This window comes from Babylonia areolata, chromosome 26, assembly GCF_041734735.1.
Source record: "Babylonia areolata isolate BAREFJ2019XMU chromosome 26, ASM4173473v1, whole genome shotgun sequence".
Classification (NCBI taxonomy): domain Eukaryota; kingdom Metazoa; phylum Mollusca; class Gastropoda; order Neogastropoda; family Buccinidae; genus Babylonia; species Babylonia areolata.
In genome coordinates, this window is record NC_134901.1 from 23,371,765 (window position 1) to 23,392,486 (window position 20,722).

General features: G+C 44.2%; 1 protein-coding gene across 1 annotated transcript in view; it reads right to left on the bottom strand.

The window, feature by feature from the left end:
- The window catches only part of LOC143300689 (uncharacterized), a 41,252-nt gene that overhangs the window by 11,569 nt on the left and 8,961 nt on the right, over positions 1–20,722 (bottom strand). The window contains exon 2 of the mRNA XM_076614538.1: positions 8,461–9,520. Coding sequence (XP_076470653.1) covers positions 8,461–8,760 — 300 coding nt within the window. The 5' untranslated portion in view covers positions 8,761–9,520. The remainder of the gene's footprint in view (positions 1–8,460; positions 9,521–20,722) is intronic.

The following is a 20,722-nucleotide window of genomic DNA, read 5'->3' on the forward strand; positions in this document are numbered from 1 at the left end:
ATGTATTGTTGTACAATACTTTATGGTCTTAACGTGTGTGTGTGTGTGTGTGTGTGTGTGTGTGTGCATGTGTGTGTGTGTGGGTGTGTGTGCGTGCGTGCGCGCATGTCATTTTTAGTCATCTTATACCCTTTTTTTGTTTTTTGTTGTTGGATGTTTTCATTTGTTAATATTGTTGTGCAATACCCTATTGTCTTAACATGAGTATGTGTGTCTGGGAGGTGGGGGGGGGGGGGGTTAGTATATCGTCAGCTATTGGGAATTCTTATTTGACTAGTTTTAATCTCTTCTTATGTTGCGCATGATTTTATGCCAGTGTTTACAATGAGCCTGTGATTGCACAACTTAATTTCCATGTGGATTAATAAAGTGTTTTTGATTTGATTTGATTTGATTTGGGCAATGTGTCCGACAATCAGGACAACTTGTCTGACACAAACGCCAACATCGTGCATGCATCCTGGACATGGTTCAGTTTTTCCTGCATGAATCAAAAACTCTTTATTCTGGGCCAGGCGACTGAAAAAGGCGCTGACATTTTCAAGGATTGACGTGATAATGAGCCTTCACTGCACACACGCATGCACGTGCAGAAGTAAACGAAGGCCATGATAGTCCTAATGTCGTTCACGTCTGAAACACACAAAGCAGCACTGTGGTTCAGAGATAGTGAGTACGGGGAAGGGAGGGGGGTGTAGACGGAGACAATAATGCACTAGTGTAAGAAAAAAAGAAGTAGCAGAAGGAGAAGAAAAACAAACCCAGCCTGCAAAAAAAGAAAAAGAAAAAAAAGAGCATTTATCTTATAGAAGGAGACTAACGCTTTCAGCAAGTGTATCCATACTTTGAAGGAACAAACTTGGGAGGGAGGGAGGGGTGGAGAGAGAGAGAGAGAGAGAGAGAGAGAGAGAGAGAGAGACAGACAGACAGACAGACAGACAAAGAGAGACAGACAAAGAGAGACAGAGAAAGACAGAGAAAGACGGCCAGAGAGACAAAGATACATAGGGCCGGGAGAGACAGACAGAGAGAGAGAGAGAGAGATAGGGAGATAGGAAAAGAGAGGCGGAAAGCAGAAAATGTATGTTGCTGTCTACTGAACAACATGCATACACTCGCACAGAAATGAAACGAACGAATAGTAAACACACACACACACACACCGGCACACACACACACACACACACACATTTTCTTATCATTCTTCAAATGCTCCCCTGAGCAATGAAATACCCGACCAGTGTGCACAAAGCAATAACTGCCGAAGCAGCGGGAAGCTGGGTTCAAAACAAATTAATACCCGGGCTGCTGCAATTAGGCCATCCAAACCACCTGATGCTCCAACCCTCAAGTCTGGAGACAAACAGGATGTTGGTTTTTCCGAGGCCAGTGCGAGGGCGGGAGGGAAACTGAAACGATAAATGGAGATTTCCGGTTGTTTGGTTCTACGTCTTTTCACCGAGACTGATACTGATAATGAGAATTTCTGCTGACGCGGATCGGAAGCCTTCCTCATTTCGCTGTCTGCCTCTGTGTGTGTGTGTGTGTGTGTGTGTGTGTGTGTGTGTGTGTGTGTGTGCGCGCGCGCGCGCGCGTGTTTCTCCATCGATCTTTCTCGCTCCCCTCTCTCTGACTTCACGCTTATCTCCCGTCTCTTTGATCGGCCTCCCTGCTCACCTCCTCACCACTGATCCTTCCTCAGTTGACGTGAAGAAGTAGCTTGCCTGCTCCTCGTGAATACAATCTGGTCGAAATCCTACATATGTCTATAATATAACAAACGAGGTCCTTCCTCGATCTGGACTAATTTATATCTTTTCCAAGCGCGAACTGCTATCTAGTTACGCGCTACAGCTATCCTTTTGATAATGATAAAACTATGAAGATTTCTCAGTGATACACACTCATCACGTGGAGGAAACTTTACTGTGTTTTGGCGTGGGTATGGGGAACGTCTGATGTATGGTTACGCAACATGACGTCATTTTTCTCGAGCAGGCTTCGGAGTTGAACGACAGAGTTTGCGCGCCCTACTTTACTCCAATAACTCTTTCATATTATAGCAAATGCTTTGTTGCTCACATTTGGACCTGATGCAAATTCAAACCTGAATTCCCGAGTCGTGTGTGTGTGTGTGTGTGTGTGTGTGTGTGTGACAAGTCAAGTCAAGATTCTATTTCATGATGGTAAATTCAATACGCAACAATTGCTTTAAAAAAAAATTTTAATTATTTTTTTTACATCAAGTCATCAATGAAAAAAAAGGGAAAAAAAAGGAGAGAGAGAGAGAGAGAGAGAGAGAGAGAGAGAGAGAGAGAGTTTGTCCTGTATCACCACACACATTTTTTCAGAATAAATCGCCATGCTCATTGAACAGTGATCATGTTACTACTGTCTGTCAGTTCAACCAGGAGTTTCGAAGGGGGAGGAGGAGAAGAAGAAGAAGAAGAAGAACAACAACAACAACAAAAGCAGAAGAAACGTGTAACTACCAGTTCGATATTATCCTATGATTACAAACCAAAAAACATCTGTCTCAATCTACAGCTGACATAGACTGAGGTATGTAATCTATAACGAACAGCGCGCGCGTTCAACCAACCCCTTGACTGTTACAACTGTAGAATTCATGGTCATTGTGACGTCACTGATGACATCATCAAACGAAGGGAAATACCCCCGGAAGGCTGAAAATTCACACATTTGATCTGGAGTGGTATATCATCAAACCATTTTTATCAGGGTTTTTTTTTTTCCAGCTCACTGTTCTGGATGACTTGAAACACCATTTTCTACTTCTTTATTTTTACAGCAGTCATGGGGTTTACATACGAACACACGGACAGAGAAAGACAGGTTAAGGCAGTCAGAAACAAACACACAGACAAAGACAGGTTAAGGCAGTCAGAAACAAACACACAGACGAACATACAGACAAAGACAGGTTAAGACAGTCAGAAACAAACACACAGACAAAGACTGGTTAAGGCAGTCAAAAACAAACACACAGACGAACACACAGACAAAGACAGGTCAAGGCAGTCAGAAAAAAAACCCACACAGACGAACATACAGACAAAGACAGGTTGAGACAGTCAGAAACAAACACACAGACATAGACAAAGGTTAAGACAGAAGCAAACACACAGACAGAGGAAGACATGATAAGGCAGTCAGAAACACACACACACGCACACAGACGAACGCACAGACAGAGGAAGACAGCTTAAGACAGTCAGAAACAAACAAACAAACAGACGAACACACAGACAGAGGGAGACTGATTAAGGCAGTCAGAAAAACACACACACGCACACAGACGAACGCACAGACAGAGAAAGACAGCTTAAGACAGTCAGAAACAAACAAACAGACGAACACACAGACAGAGGAAGACATGATAAGGCAGTCAGAAAAACACACACACGCACACAGACGAACACACAGACAGAGGGAGACTGATTAAGGCAGTCAGAGACACACACACACACACACAGACGAACACGCAGACAAAGGATTGTGACATGTCCGGGAGGCCTGCCTGCGGAATGCGACCTTTGCAGAGCACGGACGTGGGTGTAATAGAGAGACACGCAGAAGTGGGTAGGTGGGAAGGGGGAGGAACGATCGAACACACACACACACACACAAACATGCACACACACGCACACACATTCACACACACCGTGACACAAACACGCACTCAAACACACACACTGACACACACGCGCGCGCGCACCCACCCATCCAATCACCCACACAAAGCCAACATGATCCCGTGACACGCCTACGGACCACACACAACGCTACTTCGCATCCCCCTCCCTCATGAAAACAAGACGCATGAGTCTGACACCGTTCTTTCTCCTTTGGGGTTCCCCAAGAGACTCATCGGTCATCCACACCCTTACCTATATATTACACACACACACACACACACAAACACACATATATATATGTGTGTGTGTGTGTGTGTGTGTGTGTGTGTGTGTGTGTGTGTGTGTGTACTTATGGACAACTCGGAAACAAAAACAAACAAAAAACCACAAACAAACAAAACAAAACAAAACAAAAAGCAAAAAATGAAGAAGAAGAAAGAAAGAAAAGCACAAACACAAACACTCACGAACATCCAACCAACCCCCCCCCCCCCCAAAAAACAACAACAACAACAACACAAAAAACAAAAACAAAAACAAAAAAACCCATGCAATTATGCTTGGTGTCTTAAATAAAAACATGTATTATTTACTTGAACCACACACACACCATACAGTCATGTTGGTCAGTGTCTTAAATAAGAAGGTATATTATCTTTAGTGTGAACTATGTATAGTACCATGTATAGTACCCCGTTCCCGTTCCTCCCTTCGCCTACCTACACTTGACACTGGGGATAATATGACTCTAAGCAGTGTTTACTGACAACAGTGGAAAACACCACCACCAGCAAAACACGCAAATACACAAATGCCAGCACAGACGCGCACATTTACACACCACAAACGCGCGCGCGAACGCCGCACACACACACACACGCGCGCGATCTCACCGACACACACACTTACAAGAGAGAAAGACAGAGACAGATAGAGAGACAGAGATGTAGACAGGCCTGAAGAGACAGAGAACAGAGAATGTGTGACCCACGAGTCGCGAGATGCATGAAATGTGGCACGTAGCAACGCAATTTCCCCACAAGGAAGGGGAAGGAAACCAGCATCAAGTGCAGGGTTATCCCCGCCTGGGGCTCCACGTCACAGCCGGCCCAGTCCGCTTTGCCCCTCGCCACACGCTCGTCCATCAACTCTTCGCCGGGTGATAAATAACTGTCCCCAAATTATTCCTCAACACATCAAATATCTACAAAACTCGACGAGGAAATAAACAGTTTGACAGACTTCCGATTCAGCTGTTCTGGCCTTCTGACTTCCCGTTACTGAACAGTCATCGTTAAATTCCCTGTGGGTAAGTTTAGACTCCAGTTTGTATTTCCTCCAAGCTGCTCGGTATATATTTATAAATAACTTACCGATTACCGAATTTCCTCAGCAAAGGGCGTACTTGAAGGTCACACAAGGAAATTTACGTGACTCAGAGTCATCATTTGACATGAATTATCTGTTCTTAGTTAATTTCTACTGAGAAAATGAACAATACAATGACTGTGTGACTGGAAAATTTTCAGTTGTGAGGAAACCGTAACACAACATCAGCGTTTTATGCTTCATCAGTCACAAACATTTTACGAGACAAAGTTTTTGTTGAGAAAAAGAAAGTGTAATCGTTGAAAAACAGAAGGAAAAACAATAATTATGTTCTCATTCCAAGTGACTAATGCAGTTTGAAAACAGTCTGAGTGGAAAGGACTATAAGGCAATAAAATGAATGAAATATTGGCTACTCATTTCTAAGGATTACACTGTTAACAGACAGCCAACGAAAGACACCTTTTTTCTGTCATTTTTGCTTTTTTTATTTTTAAAGAAACAGCAACAATTTTTCAATGTTCAAATACGCCTTGATAGCAAATAATCCTGGATGTGGTTGTGTATGGGGAATTCGGGGTGAGCGGTGTGCTGTTAATTCTATTAAAACGGCGCGGAATATGGGACACACACACACATATATACATACACGCACACCCAAAACTCCCCCCCCCCCCCGCCCCCCCCCCCCCTCCCCACACACACACACACACACACGCACGGGAATAAATACAACATATAAAGAAAAAATAAACACACACACACAAACGCTCACCAGGACACGGAGAAAATTAAAACATGAAAACACAACAACAACACGGGAAACACTACACAACTGAAAGAAAGGGAAGTTAGAAAAGAAAAAAAAGGTTAAAAGAAAAAGAAAATAAGACTAAAAGAAAAGAAACACGCGTCAAAGTATATAAGTGTTTATGTGCCTGGGAATAGACAATCGTGACAGCGTAACTCATGAACAGGCTCGTTTCCTCGTTTCCGCTTTTCTGGGGAGTTTTTCTCGTAGACCTAGAAATCACATGCACTCGCGCGTAGGCGTTCGTTCTCCACAGGGAACAAAACAATGGTTTAGCTTTTAACAGCGATGTACCACGACTATAAAGGCCCTTGCACATTTTACCGATTAGGAGATTGAATGCACAGCATACACACACACACACACACTCTCTCTCTCTCTCTATATATATATATATGTTGTGTGTGTGTGTGTGGACAGACAGGGGTCATTTAAATTGTTTAATGCATCCATTTCATCCCTGGTATGTGAAAAGATCGGAGAGTGGCCACACACACACACACACACAGAGCATGATATATTACATGAATTAGTGTACAGCGACACAGGGAAGGAAAATAACGTGTGTCCTACCATGAACAATGCATAGCCCTATACAAGTGGCGTCCACCAACAAAGCACTGCTTCAGCCTGTCAACAGGAAACATCTGATTTATTGTTCAAACTGGGTTTTCAGGGAATGTTGTCCATTCCTTGGTCATTCGAATGAGAATATAAACCGAAGCTCCGTGTGCAGCATGCACACATGCACTTACCGCACTTAAAAAAAGAAATATATATATATATATAAAAAGCAAGAAGAAAGTTGTCCCAGCATAATTTCGTTGTAAAATCCAATCTTATATATACTGTGTGTGTGTGTGTGTGTGTGTGCGCGCGCGCCCGCGCTCTACTGAAACTAGACTGAATGACACAGGGAACGAGATGAACGTTTGAAGGCATCTGTCAGTCGGCTTTACCTGAGCAAGTAGCCGGTTTTGCATATGACTCCCGTGTTTGTACTGCGCTTAGATCTTGATCTTGGTATGTGACCGAAGACTGGCGCTATATAAGTATCAGTACTACTACTACAACAACTACTACTACTATTGCCTTGCTGTCCACCATCCTGTGCAACAGTGCAGTTTGCTTTGAACCAGTGGTCATCGACTCAGTCGGCATAACTATTTCAGATGTAAATCATTGTGGGTGCGGTGGCCGAATGGTTAGATCCAATCATTCAAATCACAAATTCAAGCCTTACATTGACTCGCATCGTCTATCCAAAGAACCTCTGTCCGGTGGAGACAAACTCCTTTGTGTATATGTGTAGACGGGCGCAATAGCCGAGTGGTTATATATGTGTAGTGCAGTATCGATGACAGTGCTGATCACTTGCCAAGTGCTCATTTTACCTAAGCGGTCTGGTATTAATTGTCTAGTAAGAAGAATATGTGCTATTCTCACCGCAGTTGAGAGTATGTCTTCCTAAATTCTTTCCCTTTTCGCGATACCATGTAATGAAAATTTATGGAAGATTTTTTTTTAAGTATGCGAATACGAATAAAACTGATTACCACCATAAGTAGTAATCTTTTTACTTATATTGCATAGTTAATGATAATTCATTCATGATCTCTGGTTTCTTTCTAATGCTTTTTTACACGTATACACACACACACACACACACACACACATATATATATATATATATATATAAGAGCTGATTCGCTGGTTCTTCTTGTTCTTCTCTTTCTTTTCTTCTTGAAGAGAGAGGGGAGAGAGGGAGAGAGAAGGGGGCAGGGGAGTGAGACAGATAGAGATAAATAGACAGAGAGAGAGAGAGAGAGAGAGAGAGACAGACAGACAGACAGAGACAGACAGAGACAGAGAGAATAAGCTGTTACTCGTTACTGAAGACAAAAGAAATGTCACCGAGCCGAAAAGAATAACAACAATGTAATCAGAACAAGAAGAACAAGAAAGCCAGTGCACGCAATACTGGACCCCACTTTCATCAATCAGTGTCTCAACACTAAGTGCAGAAGAACTTTACCATAGTGTTGTGCAACATGATTATATTGTTGTTTATTGCTATGATTTTACTTGATTGTCCCTGTTGTGACGGAAAAATGGCAATATAAAGATGGCACGTAAAATGATGTATTCATCTATCTTCATATCAGATAGGCCTAATAAACAAGGGCAGGAATATATCATGTTGACGATGGTGATGAAAGAGATGATGACTGTGTGTGTGTGTGTAAAACAAAAAGATGATGCAGATGATATGAACGAATTAATCCTGGTGAAAATGAACAAAACGTGGAGATAACTGTGTGTGGGAGGGTGGGGAGCGGCGGGGGCGGCAGGTCGCGCTCTTTCTCGCTCGTGCGTATGTATACATATGTGCATAAACATGCGCATGAACACATCAGAATACACATACATGCAGAATGACAATATCGACATTTCTTCCCCTCCAATCATCTGTATGACTGACGGAGTGAACGTTCACGCCTTGTTGTGAACACTACTCACTCCGACTTGAGGGGAAAAATTGTGGATATTGCCAGAATGACAACCAAACATATCAAAACACCACCACCACCCACACTCTCTCCCTTCGTACTGGGGGGCCCTCCCATCCCTCTCTCTCGCTTTCTGTCTTTCTCAACTCACCATGTCCCTGGACTCAAACACCATCTTGTTGAACTTGCGGGCAAACTTCCTGGCCAGCACGTGCTTGGCGATCTCCGTGTCGCACATGCTCTCCGTGCCTGGCGCGTGGCGGAACACCTTCACCACGGCATGCTCCCCCTTGCGGGGCCCCTCGCCATCGAGATGGGCCCGGTAGGTTTTCTTGCGGGGCCCTTTCGCCGACGACCGAGTGTGGAAGCTAGCTCTGTAGTTCTGCCCTTTGAAGTCCGGGCATGACTTGTTGGTCTCGTTCAACAGGTGGAACAGTCTGTTGACCGACATATTTTGTGACTTCCCTATTTTGAAAGTCGACGTTGGAGCAATTCAAATGATATATGAATTAAAAAGAAGAAGAAGAAGAAGAAAGTCTTGCCGGAGCGCACCGATGCAGAAAGCAATGGCTTTTCAGTAACGATTGCTTTAGCATAAAGTCTATTAATAACTGCCGAAGAAATATAACCTGTATAGGCCTCAGTGACTAAATTGTCACTACGGCAGTCATTTCACACGCACACTCACGAAAAATCAAACAAAGAAAAAACAGGAACAATGCCAGATGATGAACGCTGAACCAAGTCTCGTTACACCAACCAGGCGTACGAATGGACTGGATCACCTCACACTTTTCAACTTGAGCGTGCACCATTAACAACTTCCTGTTCAGTGAACACACGAATGGAGGAGTTTCAAAACACACACAAATAAAAAACCACAGTAAATCGAAACGTTCTTTTCCTTTACACAGCAGACGACAGCGTCCAAGTTGTCCGTGTTGCAGCACTCAACGACACAAACGTCAAACGGGGCAGACGACAGGGGAGCTCTTTTGCCAATGAGGCGATTGACGTCTTTTCGAAAGAAGACGAAGCAGACGACTGGAGGGGAGGGGAAGACTGCCGTTGTTCAAATCTGCCTGCTCTAACGGTGTTGGTTGGAGACGGCAACTCTTCTTTTTGGTGACTGTATCCCTCTTTTTTCTTTCTGCCAGTTGAAGGAACGAGTCAGTGTCAAACTACTGGACAACAGCGAGTGTCTCGATATTCTGCAACAAAAGGACAGGTAGCAATTTCAATAACACACACACAGTTCAAAACATATGGATTCTCTGCATGCGAATGGGTCAATGAGTACAAATGTATAATGATATATTCTTTCTATATTAGTATAATTATTACGACTGGTTCGTGTGCCTGCATGCGCGCGCGCGCGCGCGCGCGTGTGTGTGTGTGTGTTGAAAGGTAGCAACGGTGAAAAGCAGTAAGAACAATGACGATTGCGACCAGCGAGAGACAGAGACCGGACGAACAGACTGACAAAGTTCATGACGCTTGAACAGTACACATCCAAACTGAATCCGACTCGGCACACACACACACACACACACACACACTACAGAGTGGGAGAGAGGCAGTTCGACTTGGCGCACGTCACCTGTAATGACTAAGCGTCAAAGCACTGCCTATGACAGGTTATGCTGGTGCCCTGCTGATCTAGTTTGTATACTTTTCACCACACACACACACAACAAACTACACACACACACACACACACACACACACGCACGCACTCACACACACACACACACACACACTTTCTAAAGTAAGCTTCACAAAATACTACGCACATGAATTTTTAAACGAATTTGTCCTTATGTGTCTAACAATGAATTGGGGTTGAGATAGAAAGGGGTTAAATGGATAAACTGAAACACGCGAAACCTTTATAAAAAAAAAAAAAAAAAAATTACAAGCCCATTAACTGAACAGATGAAACAAACATGACCTAATAAGAAAAGGACAAAATCAATTCAAATTGAAACCAAACACATATCGAACATTCTTAACTCATAAAAAAAGAAAAAAAATCTTACTTTCACTGTCTCATAACCCTCCAATCCCCTTTCTATTTCAGACACGTCATTTTCTGTATTTTGTTCCCTCTTTTTAAATGACACACACATGCTTTTCATATATTGTTTATGAAAAAAAAAGTAGCACATTGCACACACACACACACACACACACAGATGCATGAACATGTATACACACACACCCTATACACACATGTGCACATAGACTTCTCATAAAATCAAGGCCTTTCTATTTAGGCTGATTAGGAGCAGGCTCACTGCACTCTACCTCCCCTTCCACATCATTCCCCACTCTCCCCCATCCCACCACCCAGTCACATCCCCACCAACGGCGTCACAGAGGTCGCCTCTGGAAGAAGAGGTATGGGCGAAATTAAAACACGATCCAGGCGTCCAAAAATGAATTAGTATGTGAGTGTGTGTGAGTGAGTGAGTGAGAGTGAGTGAGTGAGTGAGTGAGTGTGTGTGTGTGTGTGTGTGTGTGTGTGTATGTGCGAGCGTGTAATGCATGTGTGTGCATGCGTTCGTGTGTGCGTGCGTGCGTGCGTGCGTGTGTGTGTGTGTGTGTGTGTGTGAAGTGACATGGAACCACTTTACATATAACTGCACCCATTTTATTCTCTCTCTCTCTCTCTCTCGGATCCGAAGCAATTAATGGACACAAATTTCTATGGTGGATGGGACAAAGCACAACCCTCTCAAGGTGTTGAACTGGTGACTAGACTCCATGTGTGTGTGTGTGTGTGTGTGTGTGTGTGTGTGTGTGTGTGTGTGTGTTGCCTTGTCAGTCTCAATGTCTGTCCGTCTCTCTCTCTCTCTCTCTGATGTATATTTCATCTTATCAGTCTCCCTGTCTGTCTGTGTCTCTCTGGTGCATGTTTCATCTTTTTCAGTCTCCCTGTCTGTCTCTGATGTATGGTTCATTTTGTCAATCTTACTGTCCGTCTGTTTCTGTCTTATGTATGGTTCATTTTGTCAGTTTCACTGTCTGTCTGTGTCACTCTGTGTGTCCGTCTGTCTCTCTTTGATGTGCGTTTCATCTTGTCAGTTTCCCAGTCTGTCTGTGTCCGTCTGTGTGTCCGTCTGTTCGTGTTCTATCTGATGTATGTTTCATGTTGTCACTTTCCCAGTCTGTCTGTGTCCGTCTGTTTCTATCTGATGTATGTTTCATCTTGTCAGTCTCCCTTCCCTGTCTGTGTCTGTCTTTTTCTGATGTATGTTTTATCTTGTAAGTCTCCCTGTCTGCCTGTCTTTCTCACTTTGATGTATGTTTGATCTTGTCAGTCTCACTGTCTGTCTGTGTGTCCGTCTGTCTCTCTTTGATGTATGTTTCATCTTGTCAGTCTCACTGTCTGTCTGTGTGTCCGTCTGTCTCTCTTTGATGTATGTTTCATCTTGTCAGTCTCACTGTCTGTCTGTGTGTCCGTCTGTCTCTCTTTGATGTATGTTTCATCTTGTCAGTCTCACTGTCTGTCTGTGTGTCCGTCTGTCTCTCTTTGATGTATGTTTCATCTTGTCAGTCTCACTGTCTGTCTGTGTGTCCGTCTGTCTCTCTTTGATGTATGTTTCATCTTGTCAGTCTCACTGTCTGTCTGTGTCTGTCTGTGTGTCCGTCTGTCTCACTTTGATGTATGTTTCATCTTGTCAGTCTCCCTGTCTGCCTGTCTCTGGTTGTGTTTCATCTTCTCAATTCTTTCGCTGTCTGCTTCCATGTACTTTCCACTTCACCCATAAAATCGAAGCTGCCTCCCAACTTCCACGAAAAACCTCGGGCATGTAAAATGATAGTAATGAAAGTGTGGAAGAAAGGCAATAGAAACACGTTTCAAAAGAAACACACGCCCATCTCAAACTCTGCATCACCATCACTCTTTCTTTCTGATCCATACTGTCTTTTCTTTTTAATTCTGTCTGTCTTTCTGTATGCTTTTCTCTCTGTTTTAAAACCCATTTTCTACTCGTTCCCCACCCATCTGGATGCCCCACACCCCTGTGTGTGTGTGTGTGTGCGGCTGGGCGTTGTGTCGATGCACTGGTCACGACAGTGACGCTGCCTGCAGGAAGGCGTGATGGAGGGGTTCTATTCCATCACGGTATTTCTGTGGGAGGAGTGCTCCACGCACACAAGCGAAGTCACGCAGGTAGCGCACTCACACACACACACACACACAGAAACACACACACACACAAACACACACACTGACAGACAGGCACACACACACACTCTGATTCCATTGTTATAGTTTATCCTTTCTCTGTATACCTATATCCCCTATTAATCACCATCCCCACCCCCACCTAGCATACACACACACACACACACACACACACACACACACACACATGGCACGTCGAGTATCACTCAAAGTGAAAAGACTTTTCATCAAAGAAAGAAATAACACACACGCTTGCTCGCACACTAATTCCCAGGCTACGTAAGAAAGACAATAGGTATGTATTTTGGTGGAGACAAAAAGACCAAAATGTTGTAGACAGCAAACCAGTACAGTGTTACCCCCCACCCCCTCGCGCGCACTTTCAAAGGCCCCTAACTGACCTTATCCCAAAACTAGCTCTCCCAAGCAAGTATGCCTGTGTGCTTTGTGGATTTGCAGTTATTTTAAGTTTTATTTTAAGCTGGGATGATAAGCGAATCACAGTCAAGTATTTTAGCGTCAGGTTCAAGCAGTGGATTCACTATCTATCCGGAAAACTGAGAAGAAAAACTGTTTTAAAAATCAAAACGCTGTCGTGCAACTCAGAATGTGATATCACATTTGGAATGCACAGATGTGTGTGTGTGGTGTGTGTGTGTGTGTGTGTGTGTGTGTGTGTGTGTGTGTGCGCGCACACACACACACACACACACACACATAGTCCATATGTAGTCAACATTCAAGTTGTGGGTTAAAAAAAATAATAAAGTGCAACCGTCTTGGAATGGTGTATGGGCGCTTTCGTAATATAGGCCTACAGCACTTCATAAGAAACTACCTTTAGGTCTACCATAAAAACTGTCAGATGAATGTCCTCTCTCTTTGCGTGTGCATTGTATTGCTTTCTTGGCACAACCAAAGCGAAATTCGGGATGTTCCCTCCGGAGAAAGCACGTTACCGCAGAGAAGCATCAGAACTATTACGTTTGTTTCTATGGCAAAGCGGATTTTTTCTCCACACGTTTGCACAAAGCAACTCTAGATTTCTTGTGGATTCATGTGCGTCCGCGAAAGAAACAAGTTGCGGTAATGGTGCACATAAGACCTTGCTTTACTGTATGAATCGAAAGAGAGAGAGGGGAGTGGGGGGTCAGAGAGAGAGGTGGGGAGGGGGGGGGGCGTGCATGCAAGAGGCAGACAGACGGGCAGACACAAAATAAGTGGTCAACATCCTCCGTCTGAGCACATCTATGTCAAGGTAACAAACGTCAATCGATAGTTCTACATCAGCGTCTGGCGTTGCCTGGCCCAGTCTCTCCCAATCAGTCTGTCTTGTCGATTCTGTAAGCCAAGCAACCTTCGTCGGCTGCAGACGTCACACTTTAAATTGACGTCATCATTTATCGGACGTCACCATTTGTTCGAATTGACAGCTTAAGAGTCTTTCAATGTTCCCAGCATCAGCTCAGGACCCGGAAACTCATTTTGTTGACTGTGGAACATGCGCGCAACTTCGATCCCTGGAGCGGGCATACTTAAATGTGCATAATTCCTTTCCATGCCCGTCTTCGAATTCAGTGATTGCGGTGAAGAAGTAGAATCAGGATCCCAACTGACAACTTTCCTCTCGGAACTTTTCGTTAAAAAGAGACTCGCGTCTGCTCTTCCTAACGACGGAGCAACTTTGTCTGAAGGGCGATCTCGGCTAAAAACCGGATTTTGATAATGCAGCGTCATCATGAGACTGCGCGTGTATAATCTTGACTTGACTTGACCTTAACGAGATATGGTTACCTCAGTAAACAACCCAGTCAGTTCCTTCATTTGAACTTTTGTCCAACACATATGCCAGTACACTTCAAAATAGACGAAATGCTGTTCAGCTTGTAGGCCTACCAGCAGTATGAGGTAATAAAGTGCTGTACGAAAGTTAGGGTATGTAGGCCTAACTGCGAACGATGCAATCGAAGCTATCAGCGCAACGTGTGTACTGAACAGATAAGAGTTTTGTACGATCGTCAAATGTAGCCCTTCTGTTATTGATGGCTTTCTCCGAATGGTCACACCAGGAAAAGTTCGTCTACTTTTAAACGTTTTTTTTCAACGGTTGAAATAGCAGGATATGGAACACCTGTCACAATGATCGATGTGTCACAGAGTGCAGTTTGGTTCATGTACAAGTTAATTAACTATGGAGACATACACTGACACACCCTCTCTCTGTCTGTGTGTATATATCTCTCTCTCTCTCTCTCCACACACACACACACAGTATGCCAATTTCAAAATGTGATTTTTTATGTGTATATCGTAGACAATACGTCACAGACAAGTCAACACGTCATACTCTGATGAAGCCCTGTGGGAGTTTGACAGTGCTGAGAGGAAAAAACGAGACGGTCATTTTCCGGGATAAGGGGTGGGGAGGGTGGAGGGAGTGATTTTTCTGCCGTGGAAAGATGTGGTCTCCTCCACGAGGAGAAAGGAGTGCCAGGGTGGGGGCAGGGGGTGAGGGGCTGTGGAAGGGGGGAGGGTCTTGTGGAAAGGATGTGGAACGTGGTTGTGGTGGGGGTGACGGAGCTGGGGAAAGACGTGGAGGAGGGGGAGATGGGTGATGATGAGATGGGAAGGGGGGGGGGGGGGGGGGGGGGGGGAGGGGGGGGGGGGGGTGCGTCGAGAATCGATTTGCAGGCTGATGGCACTGACGCTCTTTTTTTTTTCTTTTTTTTTTTCTTTCTCTCACTCAGAGTGGGAGAGACTGCTTTGCGGGAGTTCACATGGCTTCTTTCCTCTTTGGCTCTCTCTCTCTCTCTCCTTCCCTGTGTGTGTGGTGTGTGTGTGTGTGTGTGTGGTTGTGGTTGTGTGTATTGTGTGTCTGCGCAAGCATCCAAGAGGCAATATGAGGCCGTTCACTCATACTCAAGATAGTAATGTAATCTTTCTGTTTTTCTGTGCCTCTCTCCTCTCTTTCCGACACGCACCACTGAAGCCCCCACCCCACACCCCCTCCTCTCTTTATCTCTCTTACGGACCCCTCACCTACCTCCCCCACACAGGAACACACTCACACCCACGCATACACAGAGACACACACACGCACACAGAGAGGCATACACACACACACACATACACACACACACAGGCATATACACACAGAGAGATACACAGACATACACACACAGAGGTTTACAGACACACACACACACACACACACACACACACACACACAGGCATACACACACACACCGGCAGAGGCATACACACACAGACACACACACAGGCACACAGACAGAAACAGACACACACACACACACACACACACACACACAGTTAGGTTTCCCGTTTCCCTTCGTGTTGTGCATTTCTGTATCATCCAGTGTGTTATATACTCTGTAGTTCAAACAACCGTTTAAAGATGACATGTATAGTTTACGAATGTTTTGAATAACAGAGTAACAAGTAAACATTTGTCTCCGATTGTAATCGACACTGGCGACATTCCCAAATTGTTTTAACAGGCCATGAAATCCATGCGTCGTGACTCACTATTTTGTTCTGTCTATCTGTTATTGTATCTCCCTCACTTCCTTCCCTGACCGTGTGTGTATGCGTATATTTATGTGTGTGTGTGTGTGTGTGTGTGTGTGTGTGTGTGTGTGTGTGTGTGTGTGTGTGTGTGTGTACCTGTGTGTGTGTGTGTGTGTGTGTGTGTGTGTGTGTGTGTGTGTGTGTGTGTGTGACACAGAGACAGGGAAAGCATTAGCAGCATACCAACAGATCACTCGTTTTTTGAACTGACCTTCGGGTAGAAAAAAAAAACATAGTGACAAAGATTCAAACTAGCTAAAAGAGCTGAGCTCCATGAAACGAGTGAAGAGAAGTTGGAACTTCGCCCATGAAATGAGAACACAAGGTCGTACAGGTTGTAACTGGTGTAATAATGTACAGCACGGCAGCGTTCCAACTGTCTGGTTGGAAACCAGGCCAGGCCAGGCAAAGCCTGCAACAAACCAGCCCTGTTTTTTCTCATCACTGATGTGCTGCTACATGCACCTCGTCTGCTGCAACAACCACCTGCCATGCAGGCTGAGTGCTGAATGACGGTGGGGGGAAAACAACTGCTGCATGCATATCATGCTAAGTTTGAATGTATGCTTGTATGTATGCATGCATTGCGTGTGTGTGTGTGTGTGTGTGTGTGTGTGTGTGTGTGTGTGTGTGTGTGTGTGTGTGTGTGTGTGTGTGTGTGTGTGTGTGTAGGTCTGTCTGTGTGGGGTTTTTTGTGTGATTTCATCCTTCACAAGTGGATCTGAAGTTCCCCGGGATTTAATCAAAACTACGATGGAAAACACCAGCTTTGATCATATGGCTTTTTTTATATTCTCTTTCTTTTTGGCATAATCTCTGTTTGTCTATCTGTTTGTCTGTCTCTTTTGTTTACAAAGTAAAGCCTGTGTGTCAGAACTTTCTGTAGTGACCGATGCTGAATAACAACAGAAGAAATATACACAGAGTGAGAGAGAGAGAGAGAGAGAGAGAGAGAGAGAGAGAGAGAGTACTGTGCATTTGATCTCCTAATCGGTAAAAATATTAATGTGCAAGGGCCTCTATAGTCGTGGTACAATGCAAAAAGCAAAAAACCTGCCGCCTGTATGTGTTTGTGCGTGTATGTGTATGTGAGTGCGCACATGTGTATGTGTATGTGTGTGTGTTTGTGTGTGTGATTTTTTTAGGTGACAGAGAGGGTGAGATAGGGCGGTAGAGTCCTGTTTACGAGCTAACAGCTGCATACATAATCAGCGGTCTGATTGCGTGCACCAGCCAGTGTGGCACATCTGCAGCAGTCGGTGCATTGTCACCTGATACCTTCTGTTTTACCTGTCCCCTCCCTCATCTCTTCCCTCCTCCCAAGTCACCCACTCCCTCCTCCAACCACAGCCAATCACAGCACCCCCTCCTCCAACCAATCACAGCATCACTTAAATAATTATGTCAAAGGTATACTGACATGGCACTTCCCCACACCATCCCCGATCATAATCACCAGCCAGTGCTCCCGACCATACCACCAGAATAAAGATGTATGGATATTAACAATGTCCTGCCAATCACCCCACAACTACCAGTCATATCGCCGGTCATATATATCAATATCAAAGGTATGCTTCCATAATTATCCACCCTAACAAATATCCGTTATATCACTGGGCAGATATATTGTATGTGTACTTACATATCCTTGCTTCAACCGCTTTACCAGCTCAATACAAGGTAGGCATGCTCACATAAAGTATTCTGCTATCCCCCACCACACCTAAATGTGTGTCACAAACCAGAATGACTGCAAAACCAAAAAATGCAACCACAGGAAATGCTTTCAACCAATGCAACCACAGGAAATGCTTTCAACCATTTCTCTTTTCAAACTACATTGGCCCCCCCCTCTCTCCCTCTCCTGCACACAGACAAACGCAGAAACACACAGACGCACAGACACGGACACTAAAACACACACACACACACACACACACACACAGAGACACACACAGAGTAAACTGCAGACGGTTTGAAAACTGTGAATTGATTCTGTCCATTCAGCAGTGGCTTTTTCGAACGGCACAAACCACTGAACAACATCGCTTTGAGTCTGACAACAATTCCTATTGATCGCAGCTTACCAGGTGTCTGGCACGGTGACCTGGTGCTGTCAGAGATCGTAAATAATTCCTTTTTATTCAGAGAGATCGTCAATAATTCATTTTCATCCAGATAGATTGTCAATTATTAATGTTCGGTCTGCAATGGTTGTGCCACGAGATCTGACCGATGATAATTATGAGAGAAAGGGAGAGAGAGAGAGAGAGAGAGAGAGAGAGAGAGAGAGAGAGAGAGAGGGTGGAAGGGGTAGTATGTTATTCATTTTTCTTTTTCTTGTTTAATTTTTTTTTAATTTTCCCTTTCCATATATGCTTGCGGACGGCTGATTCCTTTGCAGTTCACAGCTTACTTAGTTCAGTTCCTGTCACATCCAGACCCACGAGATGCGTCTAGAGAGCATAGGGCTAATATACATTACTCACGTACACTTCTTCCTCACAAAAATGTGTTCATGCGAACAGAGAAGGGAACTGTACAGTCTCGGAGGAGTCAGAGTACACTGGCTCGAATCACAGACCTGTTTTGATTTTCAGACTATCGTTTGATCATTCACCGCAGACTGAATATTGCTCTAATAACAAGTATATTTCGTTTTTAGTGATGTTACAGTTAAGCATTCCGTTTCTGGCTGTGAGTTGATGAAGCCTTAGCTGCATGAGAGTGTCATCGATAGTCACTGGGAACGTTTTCGCTTTTTTTATATATACTTTCATAATCAATTGTTTCTCTTCTTAAAATAAAAATACTCTTTTAAGAAGTCTATTAAGTAGTTTTCTTCAACAGTACTTCTACTGATTTAAAATATTCGTCTTTGAGTCCACTATCTGTATACACAAAGCGCCATACGTTACAACCCCCTACAGCTCTCCTACCTTTCTTGTTTGTTAATGTTGGATAAAAGCAATAAAATGTGAACATCTATCAAAATTTTAACAAAATGTTTGCAATCACCAGAAAGTGTGACAGGACGTTAAACAAATTACCTCATCCTCCAGAACTGTGCGTTAAGTGATCGTTCCGACCCCCCCCCCCCTCCCTAACCCCACAATGTAGAGTTATGTCCCCTTCCTGGCGCATGCGCAGGGTTACTTAGTTACGAAGACAACCGTCAACAAAAACCGTTTGAGTCTGCTCTGGCCGCTCACGGACATTACATTGTGTCAGGACTCCAAAGGGAGGCTGATACGAAGAATAATGCTGAGAAGAAGCAACTGAAGAATAGAAGAATCAAAAGACAATGTACACAAAGTCAGGACGAGAAGTGAATTGAGTTCAATTCTTGAAGTTTAGAGACAAGTGTTTCTGCAAAACAGGTTTTAGAATAAGATTTTAGAATTTGCCAAAGACTAATTGAAAAACAAACAATGCTTGTGGATGTTTAAAAGCAAAGTTAAATCTAATGCATGCTTTCTGCTAAGAGAGGGAGATGTAGAGTTATGTCCCCTCCCTGGCGCATGCGCAGGGTTACTTAGTTACGAAGACAACCGTCAACATAAACCTTTTGAGTCTGCTCTGGCCGCTCACGGACATTACACACACAACACCTCATGTCACACTGTTGAGAACAACTTGACGGGGAAAGGAAATCGATGCCTTCCCTTTAACATTCACCAGCGGATGAAGCAGATATCGATCTAGCCATTGCGGATGCCAGACCAGACGTCTACCCTTCCCCCACCCCGCCTGCCCTGCCCATCCCATCCTCATTTCTTTGTGCGCGTCTTTCTGTGTCTTTATCTGTCTGTCCGTCCGTCCGTCTGTCTTTCTCGCTCTCTTTGCTTCTGTTTCTCCCACCTCTCTCTCTTTCTGTCTGTCTCATCTCTCTCTCTGTTTTCCTGTCTGTGTATATCTGATCAATGTAAGTTTCAAAGTATAAGAGTGCGTACGTACATATAGGTGGAAGACAGAGAGGGAGAAAGCGAGAGAGAACAAGTCTTTTTGTTTGTTTGTTTTTGTTTACGAGGGTTAAACATAAGCCCATGCGGCTTCTTTCTTTTTTTCTTTTTTTTTAAAACCTCCCGCTCTTGATAGGGCAAAGAAGAAAAAGGACAGAAAAAAGACACAGAGACAAAGAGATAGACAGATAAAGAGACAAGAGAGACAGACAGAAAGAGACAGAGAAAGAGACACAGATAAAGAGACAGAGGAAAAAGATAGAGACAGAGAGACAGGCAGATAAAGAGACAGAGAGACTGACAGATAAAGAGAGACAGAGAAGATAGAAACTACGGGGGAGCGCTTGGTGTGTGCACGCGAGAGTCCGTCCCCCTGTCCTCTCCGCGTTCTCTGTGGGACTGCAGCACGACGTGTAAAGGAACGCCTACCGCGCACGGACTGAGGACGAATCGATACTGTTGTACTGTTGTACCCCCGTATGCGTGTCCAACCCACAATTGTCTGGGCTCACACGTAACGGCAGGCGGTTGTCAGAACAACCGATGCCAAAACAATGACGACAACACTCAAAGGTATATGACTGTCAGAACAACCGACAACACCTTAAGGTATATGGCTGTCAGAAAGCGTGTGAATGACTGGTGTGAAAGTGCTTAGATTTGTC